The sequence below is a fragment of the Rousettus aegyptiacus genome, unplaced genomic scaffold, assembly GCF_014176215.1.
Source record: "Rousettus aegyptiacus isolate mRouAeg1 unplaced genomic scaffold, mRouAeg1.p scaffold_m13_p_10, whole genome shotgun sequence".
NCBI lineage: Eukaryota > Metazoa > Chordata > Mammalia > Chiroptera > Pteropodidae > Rousettus > Rousettus aegyptiacus.
The window spans coordinates 91,030,789-91,053,097 of NW_023416285.1; the positions used below are offsets into that span (position 1 = coordinate 91,030,789).

At 41.4% G+C, this 22,309-nt stretch overlaps 2 protein-coding genes across 7 annotated transcripts in view; one reads left to right on the forward strand and one right to left on the reverse strand.

The window, feature by feature from the left end:
- Nucleotides 1–4,372, forward strand: part of DCLRE1C (DNA cross-link repair 1C) — a 27,984-nt gene extending 23,612 nt beyond the window's left edge. Inside the window, 2 exon segments of the mRNA XM_016134388.2 lie at nt 2,278–2,657; nt 2,659–4,372. Coding sequence (XP_015989874.2) covers nt 2,278–2,657; nt 2,659–3,171 — 893 coding nt within the window. The 3' untranslated portion in view covers nt 3,172–4,372.
- The window catches only part of SUV39H2 (suppressor of variegation 3-9 homolog 2), a 33,797-nt gene continuing 11,675 nt past the window's right edge, over nt 188–22,309 (reverse strand). For 3 of the 6 annotated variants that reach the window (XM_016134393.2, XM_016134391.2, XM_016134392.2), the window contains 4 exons: nt 12,042–12,713; nt 11,224–11,370; nt 9,645–9,774; nt 6,659–8,885 (listed from right to left, as the gene is read on the reverse strand). In XM_016134393.2, the coding sequence (XP_015989879.1) occupies nt 8,779–8,885; nt 9,645–9,774; nt 11,224–11,370; nt 12,042–12,710 (1,053 nt within the window). In that variant the 5' untranslated portion in view covers nt 12,711–12,713 and the 3' untranslated portion in view covers nt 6,659–8,778. Of the gene's footprint in view, nt 8,886–9,644; nt 9,775–11,223; nt 11,371–12,041; nt 12,714–22,309 lie in introns of all 6 variants that reach the window. The other 3 variants (XR_004953146.1, XM_016134394.2, XM_016134390.2) reach the window with 3 other exon arrangements.

The following is a 22,309-nucleotide window of genomic DNA, read 5'->3' on the forward strand; positions in this document are numbered from 1 at the left end:
CGTGGGCGCCAATGAGAATGAGTCACCGCAGTGCAAAAGCAGCGAGCGTCTGTCCTAAAGCCCTTCAGGTGTCAGTCGGGGACGGAGGGGCCCAAAGGAGGTGCCGGGTTGGACAGCGGCCTACAGCAGAGGCTGTTTACGAAGTCCTGGACGTAGCTGAGTATGTAAGACTGTAGTTGCACATATATACACACACGCATTTAAATTTTTTATTGGAAAATTGTGGTGCAAAAATGCCAATTTAATGGCTGCATACTTTGCATTATGACCAGATAATGGTATATTTAACCTGTCATTATACATTCAGGCCTTTTCAGTTTTATAAATATTGTGATGAACACTATACATAAGTCTGCCAAATTTCTATTTTACTGGGTTAAATTTTAGAAATTAAGGTCCCTGCTGCATATTGCCAAATTGTCTTTGATTATACCAATTTATACAGACATTAACTCTGCATCATGGTGGAACTATCAATGAATTATGACATTTGTCCCCCCCTCTTTATCTGTGGGGCTTTAGGTGTGTTCATCACTTTGTAAACACTAAGGATTTCAACACTCACGTTTATTGTGATATTTTCTGTGATGTCTTTCCATTTTCATGTAAAGAAATTTAAGATTTTTAGTTAAAAATACATAATGTCAGGATAATCTTAAAACAGTAGAGAAACTACTTTTTTCAGATACACACAGGTGAGTTAATGTGAAATTGTTCTGACAGATTATTTTACAGTTGAAGCACACACGACGCAGGTGTAATCACGGATCCAGAGGGACAGGAAACTGTCAACCTAACAGCTGATACAAACACATTTCATAGATCAGTCTGGCAAACTAGGAGAAGAGCTAAAACAAATGTGTAAACCGTGGCTTAGAATAAAGCCGTATCTTGGAGACTATAGTACCTAAACAATTCAGTCAGCTTAAGTCCTTTAGAAAAGGATAAGTAGTTGCTTGTTTAAACAATTATAAATCATAACAGAATACGGGACTTTAAGAACTGAGTATGATTCCTGGCTTGGCCTACGCAGGTTTTTGACCTGTGCGTTGCTGCATACTTTCTCTGGGCCTGTCTCCTCATTGGTAAAACTGGAGCTGGATGATGGTCTCTAGGGTTTACTTTTTTTAGCAGCTTTAAAAAAATGTGGAAAAGTTACCTTTTTAAGAAGGAGGTAACTCAAAGTTAACACGAGATTCAGCACTAGAACAGTGAGTTGCCATATACAGCAGCCTGGCGAGCATTTCATGTCCTTCTTGGGGCAGGAAAATATTTGCTTCCCCAAAGTTCCGTGCTGTATCACTTTAACATGTAAATCTCTTAGGTTATAAGAATTTCATTCTCTAAGTAAGGTCTCCTCATTTTAAGAATTTAAGTGGACGGGGCTCACTCTATGCTGAGTTCCTGACACGAGATGTGGCCATTTAGTATTTCGTCTGTACGCGGCTCCCCTAACTGCCACAGCCCTGGGCACTAGCCCGCTCCGGCTTCTGGAGCCCATTCCACACATTGGGTGAGTAACACGACAGACACTGATGCTCACAGTTCTGGAGGCCGGCAGAGCGGTTCTGGGTGCGGGCCCATGTCCGGGCTCGTGGGCGCAGGCTTCTCCTCGGCGCGCGGGCATAAGAAAGGGTCCATCTTCCTCTTTTGACAAGGACATTAATTCCATCATGTGGGTCCCACCTCCAAATTGTGAGTTTTGGGGAGACACCAATGTTCAGCTCATAACAAGCACAAAGTGGATATCGAAATGTTTATAGAGGGAGAACTTTAGAAAAAAATTAACCGTTCTCTTTATATTAAATCAACCAACTTGTCGAACATCTGGTGTTTGCAAACCTCTCTTCTAGTCTGGAAGTTCACAAACCTGGCAATGAACAGAATCAGCTGCAGAACTTAAAACCCAAATCAAGTACCGGGTCCCATCCTAAGGGATTTGGCAGGTCTGGAATGAGATACAAAGCTCTCCAGACGGTGCGAGTGACCAACCAGGTCTGAGAGCCACGGATGCAGGTGTTGTGGCCTTATATCGGGAACACAGGTATAGATTCTCAACTCACCATCTAACATCAGAAGTCCAAGAATGGTAGTTAAATTGTTCAGAATACCCCAAGAATAAAGGGCTTCTTAATTTCTTAGAAAAACAGAACTCCCTATTATTTGTAATTCCATTAATTAAAAAGGTAGCTAGATGCCAGATTAGATTTTTAATTAAAAGCATAAATCAGCTCCCTTTGCATTGTTCCTTACAAACCTATTTTGTTTGTCCCCCAGAGGAGGAGGAAGATGACCTCTTTGACGATCCTCTGCCAGTACCTTTAAGGCACAAGGTTCCAAACCAGCAAACTCTTCACCCTGAGGTATTTCCAGTTCCTGCAGTATCACAAAACCAGCCTCAAAAACTGACTCAAAGCACAGAATGCTTCAAAGTAGAGAACATGCAAACCTCTCTTCGGACAAACTTTATAGACTGTGAAGAATCCAACAGTGAAAGTGAGGAAGAATTACAAGTCCCAGCCTCATCTCCAGCGGATCCTGGTCCTGTCACACATCAGCAGAAGGCTGAAGCGGAAGTACCGCAGTGGGAGGTATTCTTTAAAAGGAAGGACGACATCACAGATGAAGGGTTAGAAAACCTCCCTTCCTCTACAGAGGGGGGGGGGCTCTCAGTCACCAAAGCTTTTAAGTGACTCTGATGGGGATTCAACTCACATCTCTTCCCAGAATTCCTCTCAGTCCACACACATTTCAGAACAAGGAAGTCAAGGCTGGGACAGCCAATCTGACACTGTCTTATCTTCCCAAGAGAGAAACAGTGTGCCTATCACCTCCTTGAACAAAGGTGGCTGTAAACCAAGAATCAAAGAGAATATTCCTTCCCAGATGGAACAACATGTACTTTGCCCAAAGGACACTTACTCTGATCCGAAAAGCAGAGATCAAGATGTAAATATAGTTCCTAGTGTTGGGAAACACATACCTCAGGAAAAAAGGTTGCAAAATCTTAGCACCAATGCTGATTCACAGAGCTCCTCCGATTTTGAAATTCCCTCAACTCCAGAAGCTGAGCTGCCTAAACAAGAGCATTTACAATATTTATATGAGAAGCTGGCAACAGGTGAGAGTATAGTAGTTGAAAAAAGAAAAAGCTCCCTCTTAGATACTTAAACACTTCGTTCTAGAGCCATCAACAACCTTATACAAAAAGGTAATAGCCCAAATCATAGTAAATTAAAATGGAACACTCAAATATACTCATATAACCTAAAAGAAAGCAGTAAAGGGGAAACAGAGTAACAAAAAAGAGGGAAAAATGGAAAATAAGACAGGCTTAAATCCAAAAAGATAGTTACATTAAATGACAATGGTCTAAACACACCAATGAAAAGAAAGCAAAAAGAAAATATAACCCAACTACATACTGTCTGTAAGAAACTCACTTCATAGTATGTGTTAGTTAAATGTTAAAGGATGGAAGAAGATATACCATGTAAATGCTACTTAAAGCTGGAGAGGCTATAAAAGGCGCAGTTCCCCAGGACAACCTCAAATGCACAGGCATACCTCAGTGATCCTGCAGGCTCGGTTCCAGACCCCTGCAGGAAAGCGAGTCACATGAATTCTGTGGTTTCGCAGGGCACATATGTTTACACTATACTGTATTAAGTATGCAGAAGTACTGTATCTAAAAAGAAATGTACATACCTTAATTTAAAAATACTTTATTGCTAAAAAAATGCTAACCATCATCTGAGCCTTCAGCAAGCTGTAATCCCTTTGCTGGTGGAGGGTCTTGCCTTGATGTTGATGAAAACGCGCTATCTGCAAAGTGCAATGAGATGAAGTGTGCCTGGACAAAGCAAACGCAGCTGAAAGGAGAAAGACAGACTACCGCGCGGTTACAGCTGGGGACTTTAACACTGCTCTTGCAGTAAGAGAATTAGTTTCTAGAAAATCGGCAAGGATACAGAGGAGCTGAGCAGCACCTATCAACCAGCTGGATCTGACACTCCAGCCAACAGCAGCGAAATACATGCTTTGCAAATGCACGTGGCACATTCACCAAGACAGGCATATCCTGGGTCATAAAAGTACCTCAAACTGAAAGAATAAACTTGGGCCTCTCAAACTGATGGCCACAGGAATAGTCGGCCCCCTGCTTACCTCAGAAGATGTGACATCACTTAAGAATGTTGGTGTGAAGATAGTGGTAAAATTAAAACCAGAAAAATTAGAACCTAAAAGAAAATAATTAAATGGCAAAAGTATAAATTTCTGTGAGTCAGGTAACTCCTGAAGTTCATCAATAGGTTATGCTTTTGCATAGTTATATATGTGGATTTAATAAAGTTTCATTAACATTAATGAACACTTTGGTATGCTGACATTTTGTAAAGTGCAAAAGCAGAGATTTCACTTGAAACAAGTGGAGTCTCTGGAACACAATTTGCACATCAATTAGAGTAGCAATGATATTGCATTATCACCCTGCCACAAGGGAATTACATCAACAGTAAGTACTGGAGCCACAGGACACGCCTTAGAGGAAAACAAACAGGGTACTCAAAAGCCGCCATGCCGCGATGGCCCGGGCAGCCAGCCCTCTCGTTTCTCCAGCCAGGAATGTCCCGCTCCCAGATGCTGGGGGGAGGACAGTCACCCCCGTTCATTTACACGAAGGAAAACGACAGTGAAACCCAGAGTTCACAGTTTACCTAAGACCGTGGCACGAGAGGGAGGCGTAGTTAAGGGCCAGGGCTGAGGTAAGGGCCTGGTGGCACCAGGTCGCACTCATTTCTCAGTGCTCTTTGAGAACATGTTGAGTCACAATTCTAGGAAAGTGTCTCTGCCCTAAATCACCAACAGCAAGTTTTACCAACATGTACACAGAGAATGGTCTGAGCAGCAGCAAGGTACCTGGGGCAAAGGAACGTGAGGAAGGTCGCGAGGAGTTTTAAGGGAGTGCTGACTCGTTCTCTCGCTCGGGTGCCGCCTTTGCTCTGGATGAAACACACTCCGCAGACCCAGTGGGACGGCAGGGTCAGTCACACTCGTTCCATGTGGCCCGTCTCCCCTCTTAGTCCTAGTTCCTAAAGAACACGTGACACCACTGGAGAGAGGCAGCAGTAGGGGCTGCGAATCGGTGGCTGAATATCTGGTCATCACTGCAATAGGCCCAGAAACCCAGAGACTCCACGCTTTATAGCTCGACAAATAAGGTACACTTCATCGCAAATCATGTAATCAACTGTAACTATACATCTGTATATTGACTGACACTTAAGACTTCATCTTAATAGTACAGCTTATGATCCCAGGTAGGTGTTCAAAACATGCCTGTGAACACCCTTCCAAAGATATCCTCATTTCACGATCACACCATCCATTTAATATTACATACCGCCACGTTTTCAGTTTTATGTGTGAGTTTGGCACAATAAATACTGGCTGGACGAATTTAAGGACTGAGGGTACCAGAACAGACTTTTTGATCAAAAAACTCATAGTGATCACCAAAGATATTAAAGTACAGGTTTATCCAGTGACCCTTGAACAATGCGGAGTGAGGGGCACCCACCGCCCACGCAGTCAAAAATACGTGTGTAAATTCAGCTGGCCTTCCACATACTGCATGTGGAAAATAGCGTCACCCTTGAACATGGGTTCAAACTTATCCCCCAACTCCTGGAGCTCACGCCCGTGTTGTTCAAGGGCAAACTATAAACCTGTACTTGGAAACCGGTGTGGGTTTACGCTGTACTTGAAGTACACGATAACCCTAGCCAACACTCACACACAGTGCCCACTCTGACAGCGGCGCTTCTGCACACTGTGTGTCAACTCCTTTCATCCTCAGCGGCTCTGAGGGAGGCAGATGTGCTGTCCCCATTCACAGGTCAGGAGGCCGAGGCACAGCGTCCATGCTTTTAACCACTACGCATTAAGGCCTCTTGAAAAGAGTAACGGCGGGCGGAATTTGTTATAGTGGCTACTCGATAGTTACTTCAAGAACTGAAGTATAAAAGGAAAAGTGAGGAAAAAGCTTTTCAAAATGCCAAGATATATCACAGCAGAAACCAAGTGGCTAGCCACACTTGCCTAAGAGAGGAATCCAAGACTCAGGAGTTTAATAGTAGAAACTGATTTTTAAAAAAGTCTGCCTGAAGTTGGTTAAATACGTTAACAGTTGGGTACTGTCCACTGCCTCCCAGCTGGGCGAGCTTGGCACGTTACTGTCACCGAACAGTCTGAGCCTGATTCCTTCAGTGCACATAGGGGCGGGGCACCAACCTCAGACTTACAAGAAGTGCACGAGTACATGTAAATGCCTAAGACTCGCTCAACGAAAACTAGTTCTAAAAACAATTTGCACTTCCAGGCAGTACTTAGCGAAATATGTTTAAGTACCTCGCGACTAATAATCTCAAAAAACTTAGAAGTATCCATCCACATTATGCTAAGTGTAAAATTATACTTTAACATCCAAATGTGTGAATGATGACAGCTAATGACCTTAAAGGAATGGCATATAAACCTTTGGTTAATCTCAGCAGCAGGTAGTCAGGAATACATCAGTATTTTTCCACCCCTTTTACAGCCTTACTGGAAGAGACAGTAAAATATTCATAAACAAAGCTAACCCACAATAGAAAAATCAAATGTCAAACTAAATTTATTTGCTAAATAACTGATGAACTTTAAGAAAAATAAGTGCTGTCTGGATTTTGCATATATGGGGGAAAAACCCTGAGGTTACCAATTGTGTATCTACTGTTTTCGGGAGATACTAAAAACAATGGTTTTAATACAACTTGTACAGTGGATTACTTTACAGTTTAAACTTGACCTAAATATTATGCTTGAACATTTACTTTATATCGAGAGAACAAATTCTGACAACTTAGGACTTAAAATAGTTAATGCTCCCAGCAGCTTCGGTTAAATAATTTCTATTATTTCATTGCTTAAGTTCAGCTTTTTAATAACATGAGGGTAACAGAGGTAATGAAAGAGCCCATTAAATTTCTATTAATAAGGACAAAACATACTGAGTGAAAAGATCCGTTTTCCTTTTGCTCTCTAGATTTTTCCCATTTTTTAACTCAAAAAATAGACAAAATCAAGTAAACACATTTTAAAAAGAATGTGAAAGTTACATCTTTAAACCAGTGCCAATTATAATTCCAGGTATGCCTGGGCGCTGGGAGCAACCTGTAAAGGCAGTGATGCGTGCTCACCGATCCCACGTGATTTTTTTTTCATAAGGAAAACATAAGAAATGGCACTAAAAAAATGTATTTTTTCTTGAAGCCTGCAAATTTTGGTTAGCAGATAGACTCTGAGGCTCCAAACATGTAAACAATTTACCTTATGTTATGAAAGAGCAAAGTCATGTAATACTGATATAGTATAAAGTGTAGCTTCTTCCATAAAAGTGGTTTAGGATTAAGAAGATATTTGAAATGCTACATTCCTGAAATCAGTTCCATTTTACCCAAGCTTCTTTTAGGTCATTAAAGCCTAAGGCAATGAGGAGCTTAGGTAGAACTTAATTAGGAAAACTGAAAGCAAGATTCATTTGCCACATTTACCTTTATGTTGGACACCATGATTAGAAATCCCAGAACCAGAAAGAGATGAAAACATAGTTGTTCCCGAGTGAGGTTTTACTATGCAGAAAAACAAACAAACAAAATCAACAGTGAATATATTCCATCTTGGTCTTCAGAGTTCAAGTAATAAATGGTCTCATAATTCAGGCACGCACTTTGGCCAAGTTTAGTTTTATCACATTAAAAAATGTATAAAATAAGTATCGGTTCAAAATATAGACTTTTCTTTAAGAAGAGCTGCAGGAAATATAAAAATAATTTGGTGGAAAGGACATGCGAAAACTGCCTGAAATCAGGGGTGCACTGCCAGTGTCGTGAGAAGTGCCATCGGAGGCACAGCTGCCTGAGGGCCGTCTCCTGCGCGGCCTGCACCCAGAGGTGCTGCCCGCGGCTCTCTCTCCTCATTCACGCTTTTAAAGGGGCCCCGAAGCGCCCATGTCCGCGCCTGCTTCCACTGCTGCGTCACTCCCAAGAGGCTTAGTGGCTGGACATTCTAGAATTTGAGTGTTTTGGAGATTTTTCTTCTATAGGATTATAAACCTTTGCGAATTACTGGTTCAGACACACACCTCTCATAATCGTCTGAAGTGCTTCAAAATATGAAATCAAGCTATAATTAAAATTTTTCACATTTTTAGACCTCCAATTTTTATATCACTAAGACCCTGCTATTTTAATGAAAAAAAGTAGCAGAGTATAATTTACAGTAATAAATAGGGAAACAGGAATGACAATAGCAAAAATAGACCTTTGTATATTTGATTTGCCCAAATTGAATTAACCATTTCTCTAAATTCAAGGTGTTTGGCAAGTTGAATGTTTGATCTTAGCGACTGTGACATTATCATTTTAACACTTAAACACTGAAGGAGGCATTTCTCTGTTCACACACTTAGGTGTGTATATGCTGATATCTAAATAGTTCCCCTTTGTTTGGTATCTAACCACTAATTAGGTATCATTCAAATTAGTCTACCTGACCCTGTGTTCTTCTCTTTAGAAGGATCAGTAATGCGTTTGGCCAAGAGTCGGAAACATGAATTATAAATTAACATATTGTATAACTTCGATAATATGAAGTCCCAAATACTTATTTTTAAAAATGTTAACATTAGGAAAAAAAACAAAACTACAATTGTCCTCAGCTCTATTTCCTGAAAATTCAGTTGAGGTAACCTCTGCAAGTCACAGCTCCACATTTACACACAGTTCTGACTCTCTTTTTGGCTGGGCTGTAGTCAACAGAATCTGAAGATATATCTCCAGAACCTGAATATGTAGAAAAAGAAATACAGGAGAAAGAGTTAAGACAACTCAGAATGAGTTTCAAATTTTCTATCAGCTTTAAATAAATGTGAATTGTCTGGAAAGGATTTTGAGGGCTAATAAAAGGTAAAGTGTATGTTATTAGCCCGTATTTATGAGAATGGATTTCTGAAATGAAACTCGCTGGGAAAATCCAATACACAATCATTAATTTCATTCATTATTTAAGAGCCATAAAGCGAGGTCGAGTAGTAACAATATGTTAAGGGCATCCTACTTACAAAAACAAAGGAAAGACAACATACTGTCACAATAAAGCAAATAGAACTAAATGTTCTTTTTTAAAAAAAAGCCAAATTGAAATAAGTTCATATGTGATATAAATCACATTTTCAACCTTCTGAATAGCCATTTCCTAGTAGAGATTCAGAAAGTAGGCTTACAATTTTTAAAATACAAGTGATATTGAGAAAAGATGTTATAACAAATAAGCTCCCATAACGGAAGTTCTGAAAAAAGGAGCTGTTGGCGTGATCCACGAGAGGGAACTTTACTCAGCCCAAGGTCAGGCAGACCTGGGCTCTCACTTTGGCCCCTCGCAACAGCTTTGAGATCTTGAGTAAAAGGACCAATTCCAATACTCTCATTTTTTTCATCTTTAACATTAGTTTGGTTCAGATGCTCTATGGCCTTTTCCTACTCTTGAACAGATTCTTCATGCTGAAACAACTTAACACAAGGAACTGTACTTGAAAACCATACCTTTCATTTGATAATCAAAAGTGAGCTCTTCTCCAGCATTTATGGTTCTTGTGGAAAATAATGCTATTCGGGGAAGACGAGTATCAAGGTTATCAATGAAAACATTGAACACCTGAAGATTTGGGTCACACTAAAAAAGAACATTAGAACCCATTTAAGTAAAAATGACGTGAACATGCCATATAAAACCTTTAATTTCCCAGAGCATTAGCTTTTAAAATGTACTGGAAATTGAGTTGATTATTTAGAGGTCTCTGAGGCATGCATATTTAAAAATACTGTTTTCACTTACAGAAATTTTGGGCATACATAAAACTCGAGAAAATAATAAATCTACATTAATCTACTAAGCAGCTTCAACAATGGTTAACATATTTGCCGATCTTTTTTTCAGCTAGTCCTGACTGTTTAATATTTCTGGAGAAATTTACTGTAAATCCCAGATAACATTATCATTTCACTTGTAAATATTTCAATAAGGCTATTTAAAGAATTAGAACAACTACATTTAAAAAATCTAGTTGGCACTGTAGAACTCAAATTTCATATTGTATGGAGTTTCATGGCTTAAACTTTCGTTTCAAATATGTTGAGAACTCTGCACTAAATTCTGGAATATGCAAGAATGATCCAGTGAGTCATATTAAGAAACCAAAATAAGTGTTTAATTGTCCTTGGATAGAATACATCTATTTTCAAAGTATCTCAAATTATTAAGAAAAAAATTAAAGTAAAAGTTTAAATCCAAAAACTAGTAAGGCAGTCAGAAAGTCTCTGACATTTCACTTCGAATCATAAATTAGCTTCTTGGTACAAATCTATCAAAAGTTTAACATGGTCTACTTCCTTATGTGGTCAGCTAATTATGTAACTTACTCTCTGAGACACATTTAGTTGTTATCCATAAAATGGAGACGATGTCAATCTCACACACCTAACACTGTGTAACCTACTTGGGACCTTGCAGGCCCCAATAACTGTAAACCTCTCTTATTTTGGACACTAGTTTTTAGTGGATAAGATTCTGGACTTAAGGCTCCAGCTGAATTCTAAATTCTTCTCAAACACAAATTAAGAATGCTAACTTATAATTTAGAAAAATAACCCTAAGTACTTCAATACTCTACAAATACTTAAATTTTATAAAAATGTTAACGTTTACATTTTAAGAGAATATAGCTATCTTTAGTTGTGTTTCCTAAAATTTAGCTGTGTTAACTTCTGCAAGGAACCTATAAAGTTGTGTGTCTCTTAAACTTTCTATTTTCTACTGCTTAACTCCTCCGCTCATTAACCCCCTCCTCTACATAAGTATAATGCCTATTTTAAAAGTTGCTGGAAAATTTAAATGAAGTAACATAGGTAAAGACTCTTTGTAAAACGCATGGTATTTGGTGGGCACCTCAACAGACTGTCCAGCTACAGCAAAGACACCGTGACTGAACAGAAGAGGCCCTCGTGTTATAACCTTTGACAATATTAAAAGGGTGCGTAGTTTAAAGATAATCATTTCCTCAACTATGGGGAATCATTAAGCATAGTACTGATTACGCCTGTCTAAACTTTAAGTATTTCTTACACTGTGATTCACAAAATGAGACACGTTTCCATATCGAGCTGCATCCACTGTGAATTCATCCGATTCATAGTCCAAATCAAAGAGATATGTGATCCCCTTGTTGTCATATAACTGGCCCCGTCTTTCGGCTTCTTCACTTGTGATTACCTAGGAAGGAAAACTATAGTATGTTATGCAGCTAGTGCTGAACTGAAGAAACACTCGTCCAGAGGTCTACTAGTATATTAATGCCTACGAACGTTTAGAAAGAAATTAAAGAGGCATCGAACATTCACGAACAACTCTAAAAGAGCTAAACTGGAAGAGGGAAAACAAAGGGAGGAGAAATGATGGTGCAAAAGAATCGTGACTGTTCAAATTCGATTTTGAATTTGATAACTCAAATTGGAACCACGCACTACTTTCATCCTAATTAACTGCAATGTTCAAAAAGCTACAGACCTATAGCTCTCTGTAGGACTTGACAGAATGTAAAGACCTAAATCTACAAGCACATATGCTCTAACGGCATGTGTGTTTAGATCTGATTTTCTTCTTAGGGATTTTGTGTAAAAACTGTCATAGCTTTAAATTTACAAATGCCAGTTTCATTAACTATAAATGGGTGTTTGTTGAAAGATGACTATTTCATTTGTCAGTATATATGTTTTTTGTTTCAAGTTTATATTTCTATGCTAGTGAACCCTTCCCTCAAACCTAGAATTTCTACATACTTCAAATGATATCAAAATGTACAAAATATCTGTGAGTTAAAAACGTAATTCTTAAAAAGCATACACCGTTTTTGCACATCATTTGCTGTGGTTAGTGGAACGTACCTCCCCAACATACTCCATGACAAAACTCATCCTTTTAATCTTCACAAGGGTTTTTACACCCCAGCCACAGCCATTGCTAGTTCGAAAGATGCAAAGTGAATACTGTGTGCCTTTTTGTACAATCCTATTGGGACAATCGGGTCCACACTGACATCTTGAGTTGCACTCATAAATGGGGGTACCGGGTGGGATTTTAATCTGCTGGCTTTTATTATAAGCCAAAAGAACTCCAGCTTCAGCGGGGCAACATTTCTCAAAGAAGCAATCTGAGCACGAACAACCAAAGGTGGCTTCGTTCACTAGGCTGATTCCGGGAGTGGGTTTGTATTCATTAATGTAGCAGAAGTCTGAAGGTGGGCCCTCTAAGTCAACAGTATTTTCAACAAAAATCATTCCTTTATGGTTTTTTCTTCTGTTGAGTTCATCTTGCCATCTCTGCAGAGCTATCCTTTGTTTAGCCTTCTTTACAATGTATTCAGCAATGGCAGGCTTCAATGCTTTGCTATTGTTTTTGAGAGTTATTGCTTTGCCTTTCTTTACCTGAGATAGATAAATATGCTTGTCATTAGAGAACTGCTGAAGTAGTAATGGGCACTTGAGATTCTGCAAAGGTTCCCAAGTATTTGTAGAATCTGGCCATCCTTTCCATTTTACAAGATAATATTCCATATCCTTAAAATATAAAAGAAAATGCAAATCAGATTGTGACAGTCCCAATTATTTAAAATAATACTGTAAAGAGGAAGGTATCCATTATTACTTTTCTTAATAAAGTTCAAAAGATGTAGTCAGATTTCTAGCAGATGGAATACAAATAAAAAAATGAAAATTTTGATTTATATTGCATAACATATATATAGAACTTAGAATTTAGATGTGGCAGAAGATGCTTCACCACAAGCAAAAGAGTTGCACCTATGGAAAGGTAAAAGTACTGAAATGCATGAATATTTTACCAGATAGTTACACGAAAAAACACTTATCTTGGTCATGCAAACAGGGAGTCCCAAAACCAACAATTTACGACCTGGGTTAGTGGCTTACTTGGCCACCACAGATGCAGGCATCCTCTAAGATTTTACACTAGATACGAAGGAAGTTCTGTTTTTCTATGTCATGGGCACACACCTCCTAGATGCTCTAGAGATACATTGTGCGATACAGTCATTTGCAGCCACAGGTGGCCAATGAGCAGCACCTGAAATGCGGCTAGTCCAAATTTAGATATGCTTTAAGTGTCAAGTTGGCACAAAAAATTTCAGAGTTGGCACAAAAAATTTAACTTTTAAAAAAATACTGTTGAAATAACAGTTTGGATTTACTAGATTAAATATGCCACTGGAAGCATTTTCACCTGTTTCTTCTTACTTTAATGTGGTTACTAGAAAATTTAAAATTATACATCTGTAGATCATATTACATTTCTATCGGACAGCATGATCCCAAAGAATTCTTACCTTATTCAGACTCAATCATGACTGGATTAAGCAGCAGGCATTCAAGCCACCCAGGATCAAATATTTTGATTTGTCCCTCAGACTGCTGCTGGCCACCATAGTACCTGGAATCCTGTTTTCCTAGCCCAGTGACTCGACTAGGTTTTTCTTCCTTAAAGTCAGGCTATGTTATTTTAAGTTTCTCTTTAAAAAGGTAGTCAAGAGTGTATAATAAAAAATTTTTTGAAGTAAAACCAATTTTCTTCTTTGTCTTCTAGAATAACTAACATATGCCATGTGCCCTCAGGTAAATGCCTTTTGAAATATGGAAGTGATTAAGCTGCATTCTATAGTTTTTAGTGACCATTTTAGTTCACAGATATTGATGGAAAGCTTAACTGGGATACATGTGCTTTTCCCTGAAAATTTTAATAAAGTTTTTATTGTAAAGCGAGGACGCCCATGATAGCTGTTTTGTGAGTCACACTGAATGTCACGTGACCCGTGAGGCCCGGGACGTGCTGAGGAGTGCTGAGGAGTGCCGAGGCGGCTTTGCAGGACAGCAGTGCATCGCCCGCCCGGTCAGCGAGCCAGCTCATCCCCCCACGGTCATCATCGCGATGTTTTATTATATTTCTATTCAACAAGCAGTAATGCTTGTGAATTAAAATAACTTCGCTTCTTTGTAAAAAAAAAAAATGATTAAAATAAGTTTTCTCTGTTAAAAAAAAAGTGGTTAAATTATAGTGTGAGAATATGCACAAAAACTGTACTTCCGTAGAAATATCTATTGTGATTCCAGGGAAGAAAAGGGTACCCATGTGTCTACGTGTTGGCCAAACTGGCTCACTACGATGAGATGTGGATTTCTCCCCCATCAGGTAACTACTACAGTTTGAGACTGCTGATGTCTGCCCGGCAATAAGGAGAGCCACTTGGCAGCATTTTACATGCCTATTTCCCTTAATTAGAAAAATTTTTTAATTTTCTGACTCCAGAATAAAGCAATAAATGCAACTTTGCCTTTACTTTTACGCCACAATTTTTCCTACTACTGCCCTGAGTTATGTCAAAAGTTGCCAGCAAACGATGAAAGAAACAGGAACACTGGCTTCAAGTCGGATGATTAAGCCAAATTAACATTTAGCAAACCTAAAACACCAAGCACTGACATTTGCTTCCAAAATAATGTAATAATTGACTAATGATGAGTCACTTCCATTTTTAGTGACTAAGTTTGGATTTAATCACATTGGTACCCACTTAATTTTTGGATGGTAAAGATGCTTATAAAACATTTGGCAAAATAGTATAGAAATATTAGTAATACTTTATTTCTCCTTTGTAGAAGTCTTTTATTTCATACTCATCTTTCACCCATATCATACCCCCAAAAAGGCATTTCCGTTTTGAAAAATAATTTTAAACAGAAAAAAGGATGACTTGAGAAACAAATTCAATGTCCTAATTCAATATCCTAAAATTCCAAATGAAAGCCGACAAGTTCATAAACCTCATATATTATATCAGTATCTTATTCTGGTATGCGATCAACTCTTGATTACCCACAGAAATGGAGTACAGTCATAAAAATGACCCATAAATTACTCCAGTATAACTTGAAATGCATCACATGAGTTGTTCAATAGACATTTTCCCCCACTATGTTTGCTTCAGGTTAAACTAATTCAAAAATTTATTATCTGTAATAAGTATATGAAAATTCAGTCACCAGAGGGTGTGATGAAATGTAAAGTAATTCTAACACTAGCTTTTAGGAGTAAAATCTCACTGGGAAAGAGGGCGATAATATATAAAATAAGGAGCAATGCAAGGCAGTACAATTTTAAATGCCAAAACAAGATAACAAATACCACTGGAACATAAAGAGGGAAACAAACCTAGGTCAACAGAAAAGGGCGCAGAGGCAGCAGAACGAACTTCACTAGGACAGGCCAACAGGATCTGTTGCGTAGGGAACGGGCAGGCGGGATGGAAACCCCGAGCAAAGCCTGGAGCTAAGATTTGCATGAAATATCCAGAAAACGGTGAAGAGATGGATTCAGCTAGCTTTAAAGTTCCGATACTGAAGTGAGAGAGAAAACGGCAAGGCAAGAGCCAACTGTACACAGCCTTGAACACCTGACTAAGGCATCTGAGCTTTACCATGGGCCAATGGTTCTTACAGTTCTTAGAAATCACAGTGTTTCTTGGGGGAGCTTCATTGAACGCAAATGTTTCATTCCACCTTGTTTATTAGGAACGATTTTGCCAATCTCCTAATTGGCGAGCCAGTGACTCTTCAGTCCTCATCTGACTTGACCACTCCTCAGGCCTGACACCAGGCTTCTCTCTACATCCCTGTTCCTCTTCTGCCTTCTTTGCCGAGACCACGACCTCGGTCCATCACTTAAAAAACAATGCAGATGCTAAGGGCTCTGTCCTCGGCCCCTTTTCACATGAAACAAGTGTTTGTCCTTTTTGAGAATCTGAAGAAAGCTATGGACCTTTCCCTAGTGGAAGTTACATATATAGTATTTTGGGTGACATCAGGGTATTTGGATTCCAAGTTAAGAACTCCTGCTCTGAATGCTCTCCCTGGGCAACCTCATGGCTCCGGTGGTTTAGTTACATGCCGACAACTCCCCGTGTGCCCTATCGCCTGCCGGACGTCCAACAGGTTCCTAAACCAATCCACCCACATGGAACTTAGCACTGCTCTTCCTACATGGATTTTTCTGTTCTGCAGTCCCTGCTGAGAGGAATCTGACCCATCCACCTAGTCACACAAGTCGCAAACCAGGAGATCAGTCTCGATCCTTTCTCAATTCAATCCGACATCGAGTTTTTTAAGATACTTGTTCCAGCCAATCTTGTTACCTACAGTTACTTCCGGTCCTCAATTCTACTTCAGTTCTCGCCTGGATTATTGCATTTCATCTCCTAGCTGGTTTCTCTGCCTCCAGACACACCAATCTACCTCTCTTTATTATAGACTTTTCTTATAAAAACAAAAATCCACTGTCCCAGTCATTCTGCTGTGTTCTTGCTTAAACGTTTTATTGGCTTCTCTGCTGCCTAGAGTTAAACCACACCTCCTGATTTAAACGAAGACTGATCACGACTGGGTCCCCAATGCCTCCTCCTCCTCCACCTTCCATGGTGGCCCCATCATACACAGCCCTGGAACACGACAGGCTTTTTCACACCTTCCTGCCGCTCTGGCACAAAGCTCTCTCTAAACAGAATGGTCTCTTCCCTTTTCTTAGCGAACACTTGCTTATTTCATCCTCATCTTTTTTTACATGTAGAAAAACCGACTCATCTTTAATTTAGCTCGAATGCCATGTGTTTGGTAAAGTCTTCCTGCCTCTCTTGCTAAGGGAAGACTGTTCACTGCCGGCCTCCGAGCATTCCTATTTCTAATCTAAACTGTAAGTCATGTGTAGGGAGGAATAGAATCTTATCCTTTGTAGCCCAGAACCAAGCACAACTGCCTACTACATCTTAGGCTTCAACTAAATATTTCTGAATGTATAACAAGAAATATGACTACCAACATATGCATGCAACATAAAAATCACAACGGTAATTATATGAATCCTTAAAAGAAATAAAGCTGTTAAACTTAACCTGGAGATAGTAATTCATGGGTTTTCAATATCTGTTCTCTCGTCTGCTGTCTATAGCCAATAATAAATGGTAGCAAGCACAAAAACTTCCCGTTAGCTAATTTTTCCTACGAGTTTTAAAATAACCATCGTATTCAGGATTAGTGACAGAACAGCCCAAATCTGATTAGGAAGACACCAGTGTTCCACAGAAGCACAGCTCATGACAACGACGTGATCACTGGGAAGTCACTGGGTTTCCCACGCCAGTACCTGGCGCAGAGCAGGAACTGTGAGACCTGGGTTAGAGGCCCAAGACTGACCCGAGGGAGCAACATGACCCTGGACAAGTCCTTCGTGGAGCTCTGTTCTCCTGACCTCTAAAACCTGATTTTCAGTCCAATGATTTCTATGTTATTGTTCTTAACAAGCCACCCCAAGCGGAGTCTCTCAGGAACATCGCTCTATTGTTGGGCGTGAAATATTCTGGTGGCGTGTGCCTCCCAGTACGCTGGTGGTTCTAGAGACACAGAATTATTACCTGGATGCTTGAAGGGAAAGCTTTGGGTAATATCTCTTTCTTAATGTTTGCGTACTAAGGGGGAAGCCCCACCAATGTGCCTGAGGGTTCTGGTTCTTCACTGATGAGCTAAGTGTTTAATGAAGAGCACCTACAGTTTCGTCAGGGATTTTTCTGCTGGAAGAGGTGACATGGCAAGAAGGTGGCGCAGGAAAGTCACACAGCACTACTTTGATTTGCACCCTGTACATTTAACTGACCTCCGACATGGACCCGCACAGTGGCTGCCCTGCCGTCCCCAGTTGGCACTCTTTCCATTCCCCAAGTTGGCTATTTCAGACCTCAGACCGCCTCCGCTTTGCTTGAGGACAGGAGCACATGAGCACTGTTCCTAATGCAGAAAGAAAACCAACTACCAGGCAAAACCTCCCTATTTCCCACCCTCCCACGGACATGCGGCTGGAGAAGGTGGACGTGGGTGCCACGGAAGAGAGGTGCTTCCTCCGTCAATGACCCTCCTGTCTCTTCAGTCTCTCCCTCTGGTTCTCACCAGCATGTAAACCTCCCTTGTTTCCACAAAGTAAAATTAAACTAAATCTCCTTTGAGAGATAAATGCTTAAACGGGTAAGGGATCTCTAAAAGATATGATCAATTATCAAAAGTTGAGAGACTGGAGACTAAGGTCACAGGGGTGGAAGATTTCTTTTCAGGAAACGGCCTTTTATAAATCACATGCATATATTACCTACTTTTTTTAAAACAAAAAATTTAAATTATAAACATTCTTACACCTTACATTGCCCTTTCTCCTTCTCTTCAAACCTGGAATTCCTGAAAAATCTGCCCGCACTGCTTGACACTACTTTCTCACCCCCAATTTATCCTTAACCTCATTCTATTCGGGTTTCTTCTGTCCACGCCACAGACCTGCTCTGAGGGCATCGATGGCCCTTCCACTGCTCACGTCAACGGGCACTTTACGGTTCTGTGGCCCAGTGGTCCCTGCTCTATTTTGCTGACATTAATTCTGCCTCGGGCTTCCATGAGTCACTCTTCCAGTTTTCTCTCTACCTTCCGTACCAGACCGTCCTTGACGGTTTCTCCTTCGAGTTCTCCCTTACTATTCCTCAGTTGTTTTTCTCTCCTCACATTTTCCTTGCTTAGATTACTGCAATAGCATCTTATCACTTTAAATCCATTCATGGGACAACAGGCAGAGTAATACTTCCAACGCATCCATCATGTCGCTCCCCGCTCAAAACTACTGTTTCCCTACTGCTCTTACGACAAAATCCAAAATTCTCTTCTAGGCCTGTACGGAGCTGCGCTCTCTGGGTCCTGCCTGTTCTTCCGGCCTCATTTTAATCCTTCCTTGTGACTATGTTCCACTCCCTTTCTATTCCTTAAAGAAGTCAGGCTCTCTTTCGCCTCGAGACCCTTCTCAACGTATCTTGTCATCCTTAGTACTAGTTTGAACATCAGTTCCTCACGGACATCTGCTTAGTCTCTTAGGCTAAGTGGGATCCTTCTGTTACATCGGCACTTACTTCGACTATAATAAAGTTCCCTGAACAATGAATGGTATTTAAGGTTTTTCTACGCTCACTAAAAGAGAATCTCCATGACATGAGGGTCCACACCTCTGTCATTCACTGCTGGGGTCCCTAGTGCCTAGCATATGACATGGTGGGTGGCCAGTAAATATCTGTTGGGTTAATAGATGGGTAACTATCCTATCCCAGGGCTTTGAGCACCATCTTTTTGCCAATTCAAGATCAGCATTGCCGGTCAGTTCCCACTCCTGACCAGAGCCACATTTCCAACTACCCTCTGGTCATCTCACACTTAAATGCTCTCAGCCTTCTTCTCGGAACCCCCCCATCCAGTCCTCCTATCCCAAGCCTCCCGTATTTCTAGGTCTTGGTGAACAGTGTTATTATCTCCACCACTGCGAGTCAGAAAGTTGTTTTCCCGGATGTGGATCCCTCACTGCCAGATCCTCACCCAACCCCCTGACCACTAAACCACAGTTGTAAATTTTACATTCTTGATAATTTTTTCAAAAATTCTCCTACTCCTCCTTCTCTCCATTATTACTGTAGCTCAAGCATCATTTCTTGCCTTTCGGAACACATAAGTTATGCATCTGTCATTCCCCACCCTGCCGAGCCACTTTCCTCACGATACGGAGAATATTCTCTGCATTACGTCTCTGATGTGTCACTCTTTTCGGAACCTTCCGAACGACTCCCCACTGCTGCGGAGTGGCTGAAAGTTCCTTCGCTCAGCTCTCATCCTTTCTGGCTCCCCTCTCCTACCCCTTTATTCCCTATACTAAAGCCAAAATAAATGATGATACTCGTCTTTTCAGGCCCTGGTGGATAATATCACCTCTTCGGGGAAGCTCTGTGTGACCAGGCCTAAGTGTACCGCCCACAGATCTTGTATTAACATCTGCCACAGCACTCACTGTACTAGATTGCAATGGACGATTTACTTGTCAATCTCTCACTAGGCTATGAGTTCCCTAAGGTGAGGGACAGTTTTATCTTTATTTTCCCAGTGCCTAATGTAGGACCTGACATACGAAAGAAACTCCAATGTTTACTGAGTGAGACTATAGAAAGAAGAAACAGGAAGTATTAGTCAACAGACCGCTGCTATAATGTAAGCATGAAGCTATGAAGGTCTAATCTAACGACGATTGCGAGCACTAGAGAAATTACTGATGCAAAAGTCAATTCAATTCATCAACCACTAACTAAATATCCATTATGTACTATAGACTACAGTAAGATATAGTTCTGGCCCTCCTATGGTTGACAATTTAGCAGGGAAATTAAGAGACAAAGATATAAATAATGACAAGTGCTTCCGAAGTCCTGAACATAAAGGAATTAATTTTGCTGGAGGTGAGGAAAAGGAGGCTCTACAACAGGTGGTAACCTTTCGGCCGAACCTTGCAGGCCAAATGGGATTTTGCTAAGGTGAGACAGACAACAACGGTATTCCAAAGAGGGAACTGGATGAGAATAGCAAAAGGGCACAAGGATGCAAGATGTGTTCAAGGAATTAGAATATAAGCTACGCCTGCTTTTAAGCTATGTTCCCAATGCTCAGAAGAGTGCCCGGCTCATAGCAGGTCCTCAGCACATCTGAGCTTAATGAAAGAATGTACCAGTGGTTCAGTGTGAATAGAAAGTAGGATATGTAATAAGAGTTGAAGTGTGAAAGATGGTTGGTGGCCAGATAATAAAGAATCTCTGTGGAAAGTGTCTCAGCTTAGACTCAAACAACAGGAAGCCATTGAAAGGTCTAAAGCAAGGCCCTAATGCAAGCAGAGTTGTTTCAGAAACAACCTAATGACCTTGAGGAATATGATACCGAAACAGTGTCTCTGATGAGCTAAATGTAAGAGAACACACAAGGACAGGGTCATAAAATCTTTCACCTGCCCTAAATGTGTGTGAGTGGGAGACGGGGCGAGACAAAGGGGGTGGGGAAGGGAGGGCGGGGGGAGAGGGAGCGAGAAGGCAGAGGTGTGTTAGTTATACCGAGTTATAGATTAAACAATATGGACTTCCAGTCAAGACGGTGGAATAGGAAAATGTTATGCTCGCCTCCTCCCACGGCATCAAAATTACAACTAAATTAAAGAACAATCATCAGCGAGAACCACCTCAGACCAGCAGAACAGTCAGTCCTATACCTCGGGACATACAGCCGTGATGAGGCTGGAAGGAGGCGCGGAGATGCTCAACGGGCAGGTCCCACCCCCATGCTGCGGGATGTCTCAGCTGTGGAGGTCCCCACTGAGGAGCGAGGGGTCACGGGAACACACCTGGCTCCCCAGCCCAAGGTGCCAGGTCTGGGAAGAGGCGTCCCCACAGCATCTGGCTGTGCAAACCAGCGGGGACCGCGCACAAGGAAGGCGGAGGGCAGCTGGAGACCGACACGGCGTCCTGACACTGTGCACGGGGCTCCTTCTCTCAGAAACTCTGGGCTCCGGCACAGACGGCAGCTCGATGAGCGCCAGGGACGCACAGGGAGAAACGGAACGGACTGGCCTCGGGGTGGGGGCCGGGGGCACGGCAGGGGGGTGGCTCTCCGACGCAACAAACGGGCTGGTAGGCGCCACTGCTCCGTGTCGAGTCCGCCCCACGCCCAGCTGGCAGAAGCAGGCGGGCGCCGGATGCGAGCTCTCCATTCACCTGGTGCTTCCAAGGCCCCGCTTCGCCCAACTCACACGCTGAGCCCGAGCACTTCTAGAGGCTTTTCCACGCGAGTGGAGCGACGTGGCTCACTCTGCAAACTTTAAGGAAATCTCTCAAAGTTCCAAGAAGGAGCAGCTGGCCTTGGCATGCCCTGTACCTCTTGCGAAGTGGCCCCAAGCCTGGCACAAGTGGCCACCAGTCTCTACTTGCGTTTTAAATACCATTAGGTGGCCCCCCAAGACTGGCATAAGCTACAATGTCTGCTTTGGAATATAGCTACAACTAAGCAACCCAAACCCAGAATAAGAGGCGACTGGCCTTAGCTCACATCATGGTGTCACACGAGAGTCCCGACATGGCCTTAGTTCGCAGCACAATCTACACCAAGCGCCTCCGAGCCCAGCACGAGCGGCAGTCAAGCACAGATCACTCCACAGCTCCCCCTGGGTGGCCTCGAAACTGGCAGAAATGGCAGCCAGCCGACTT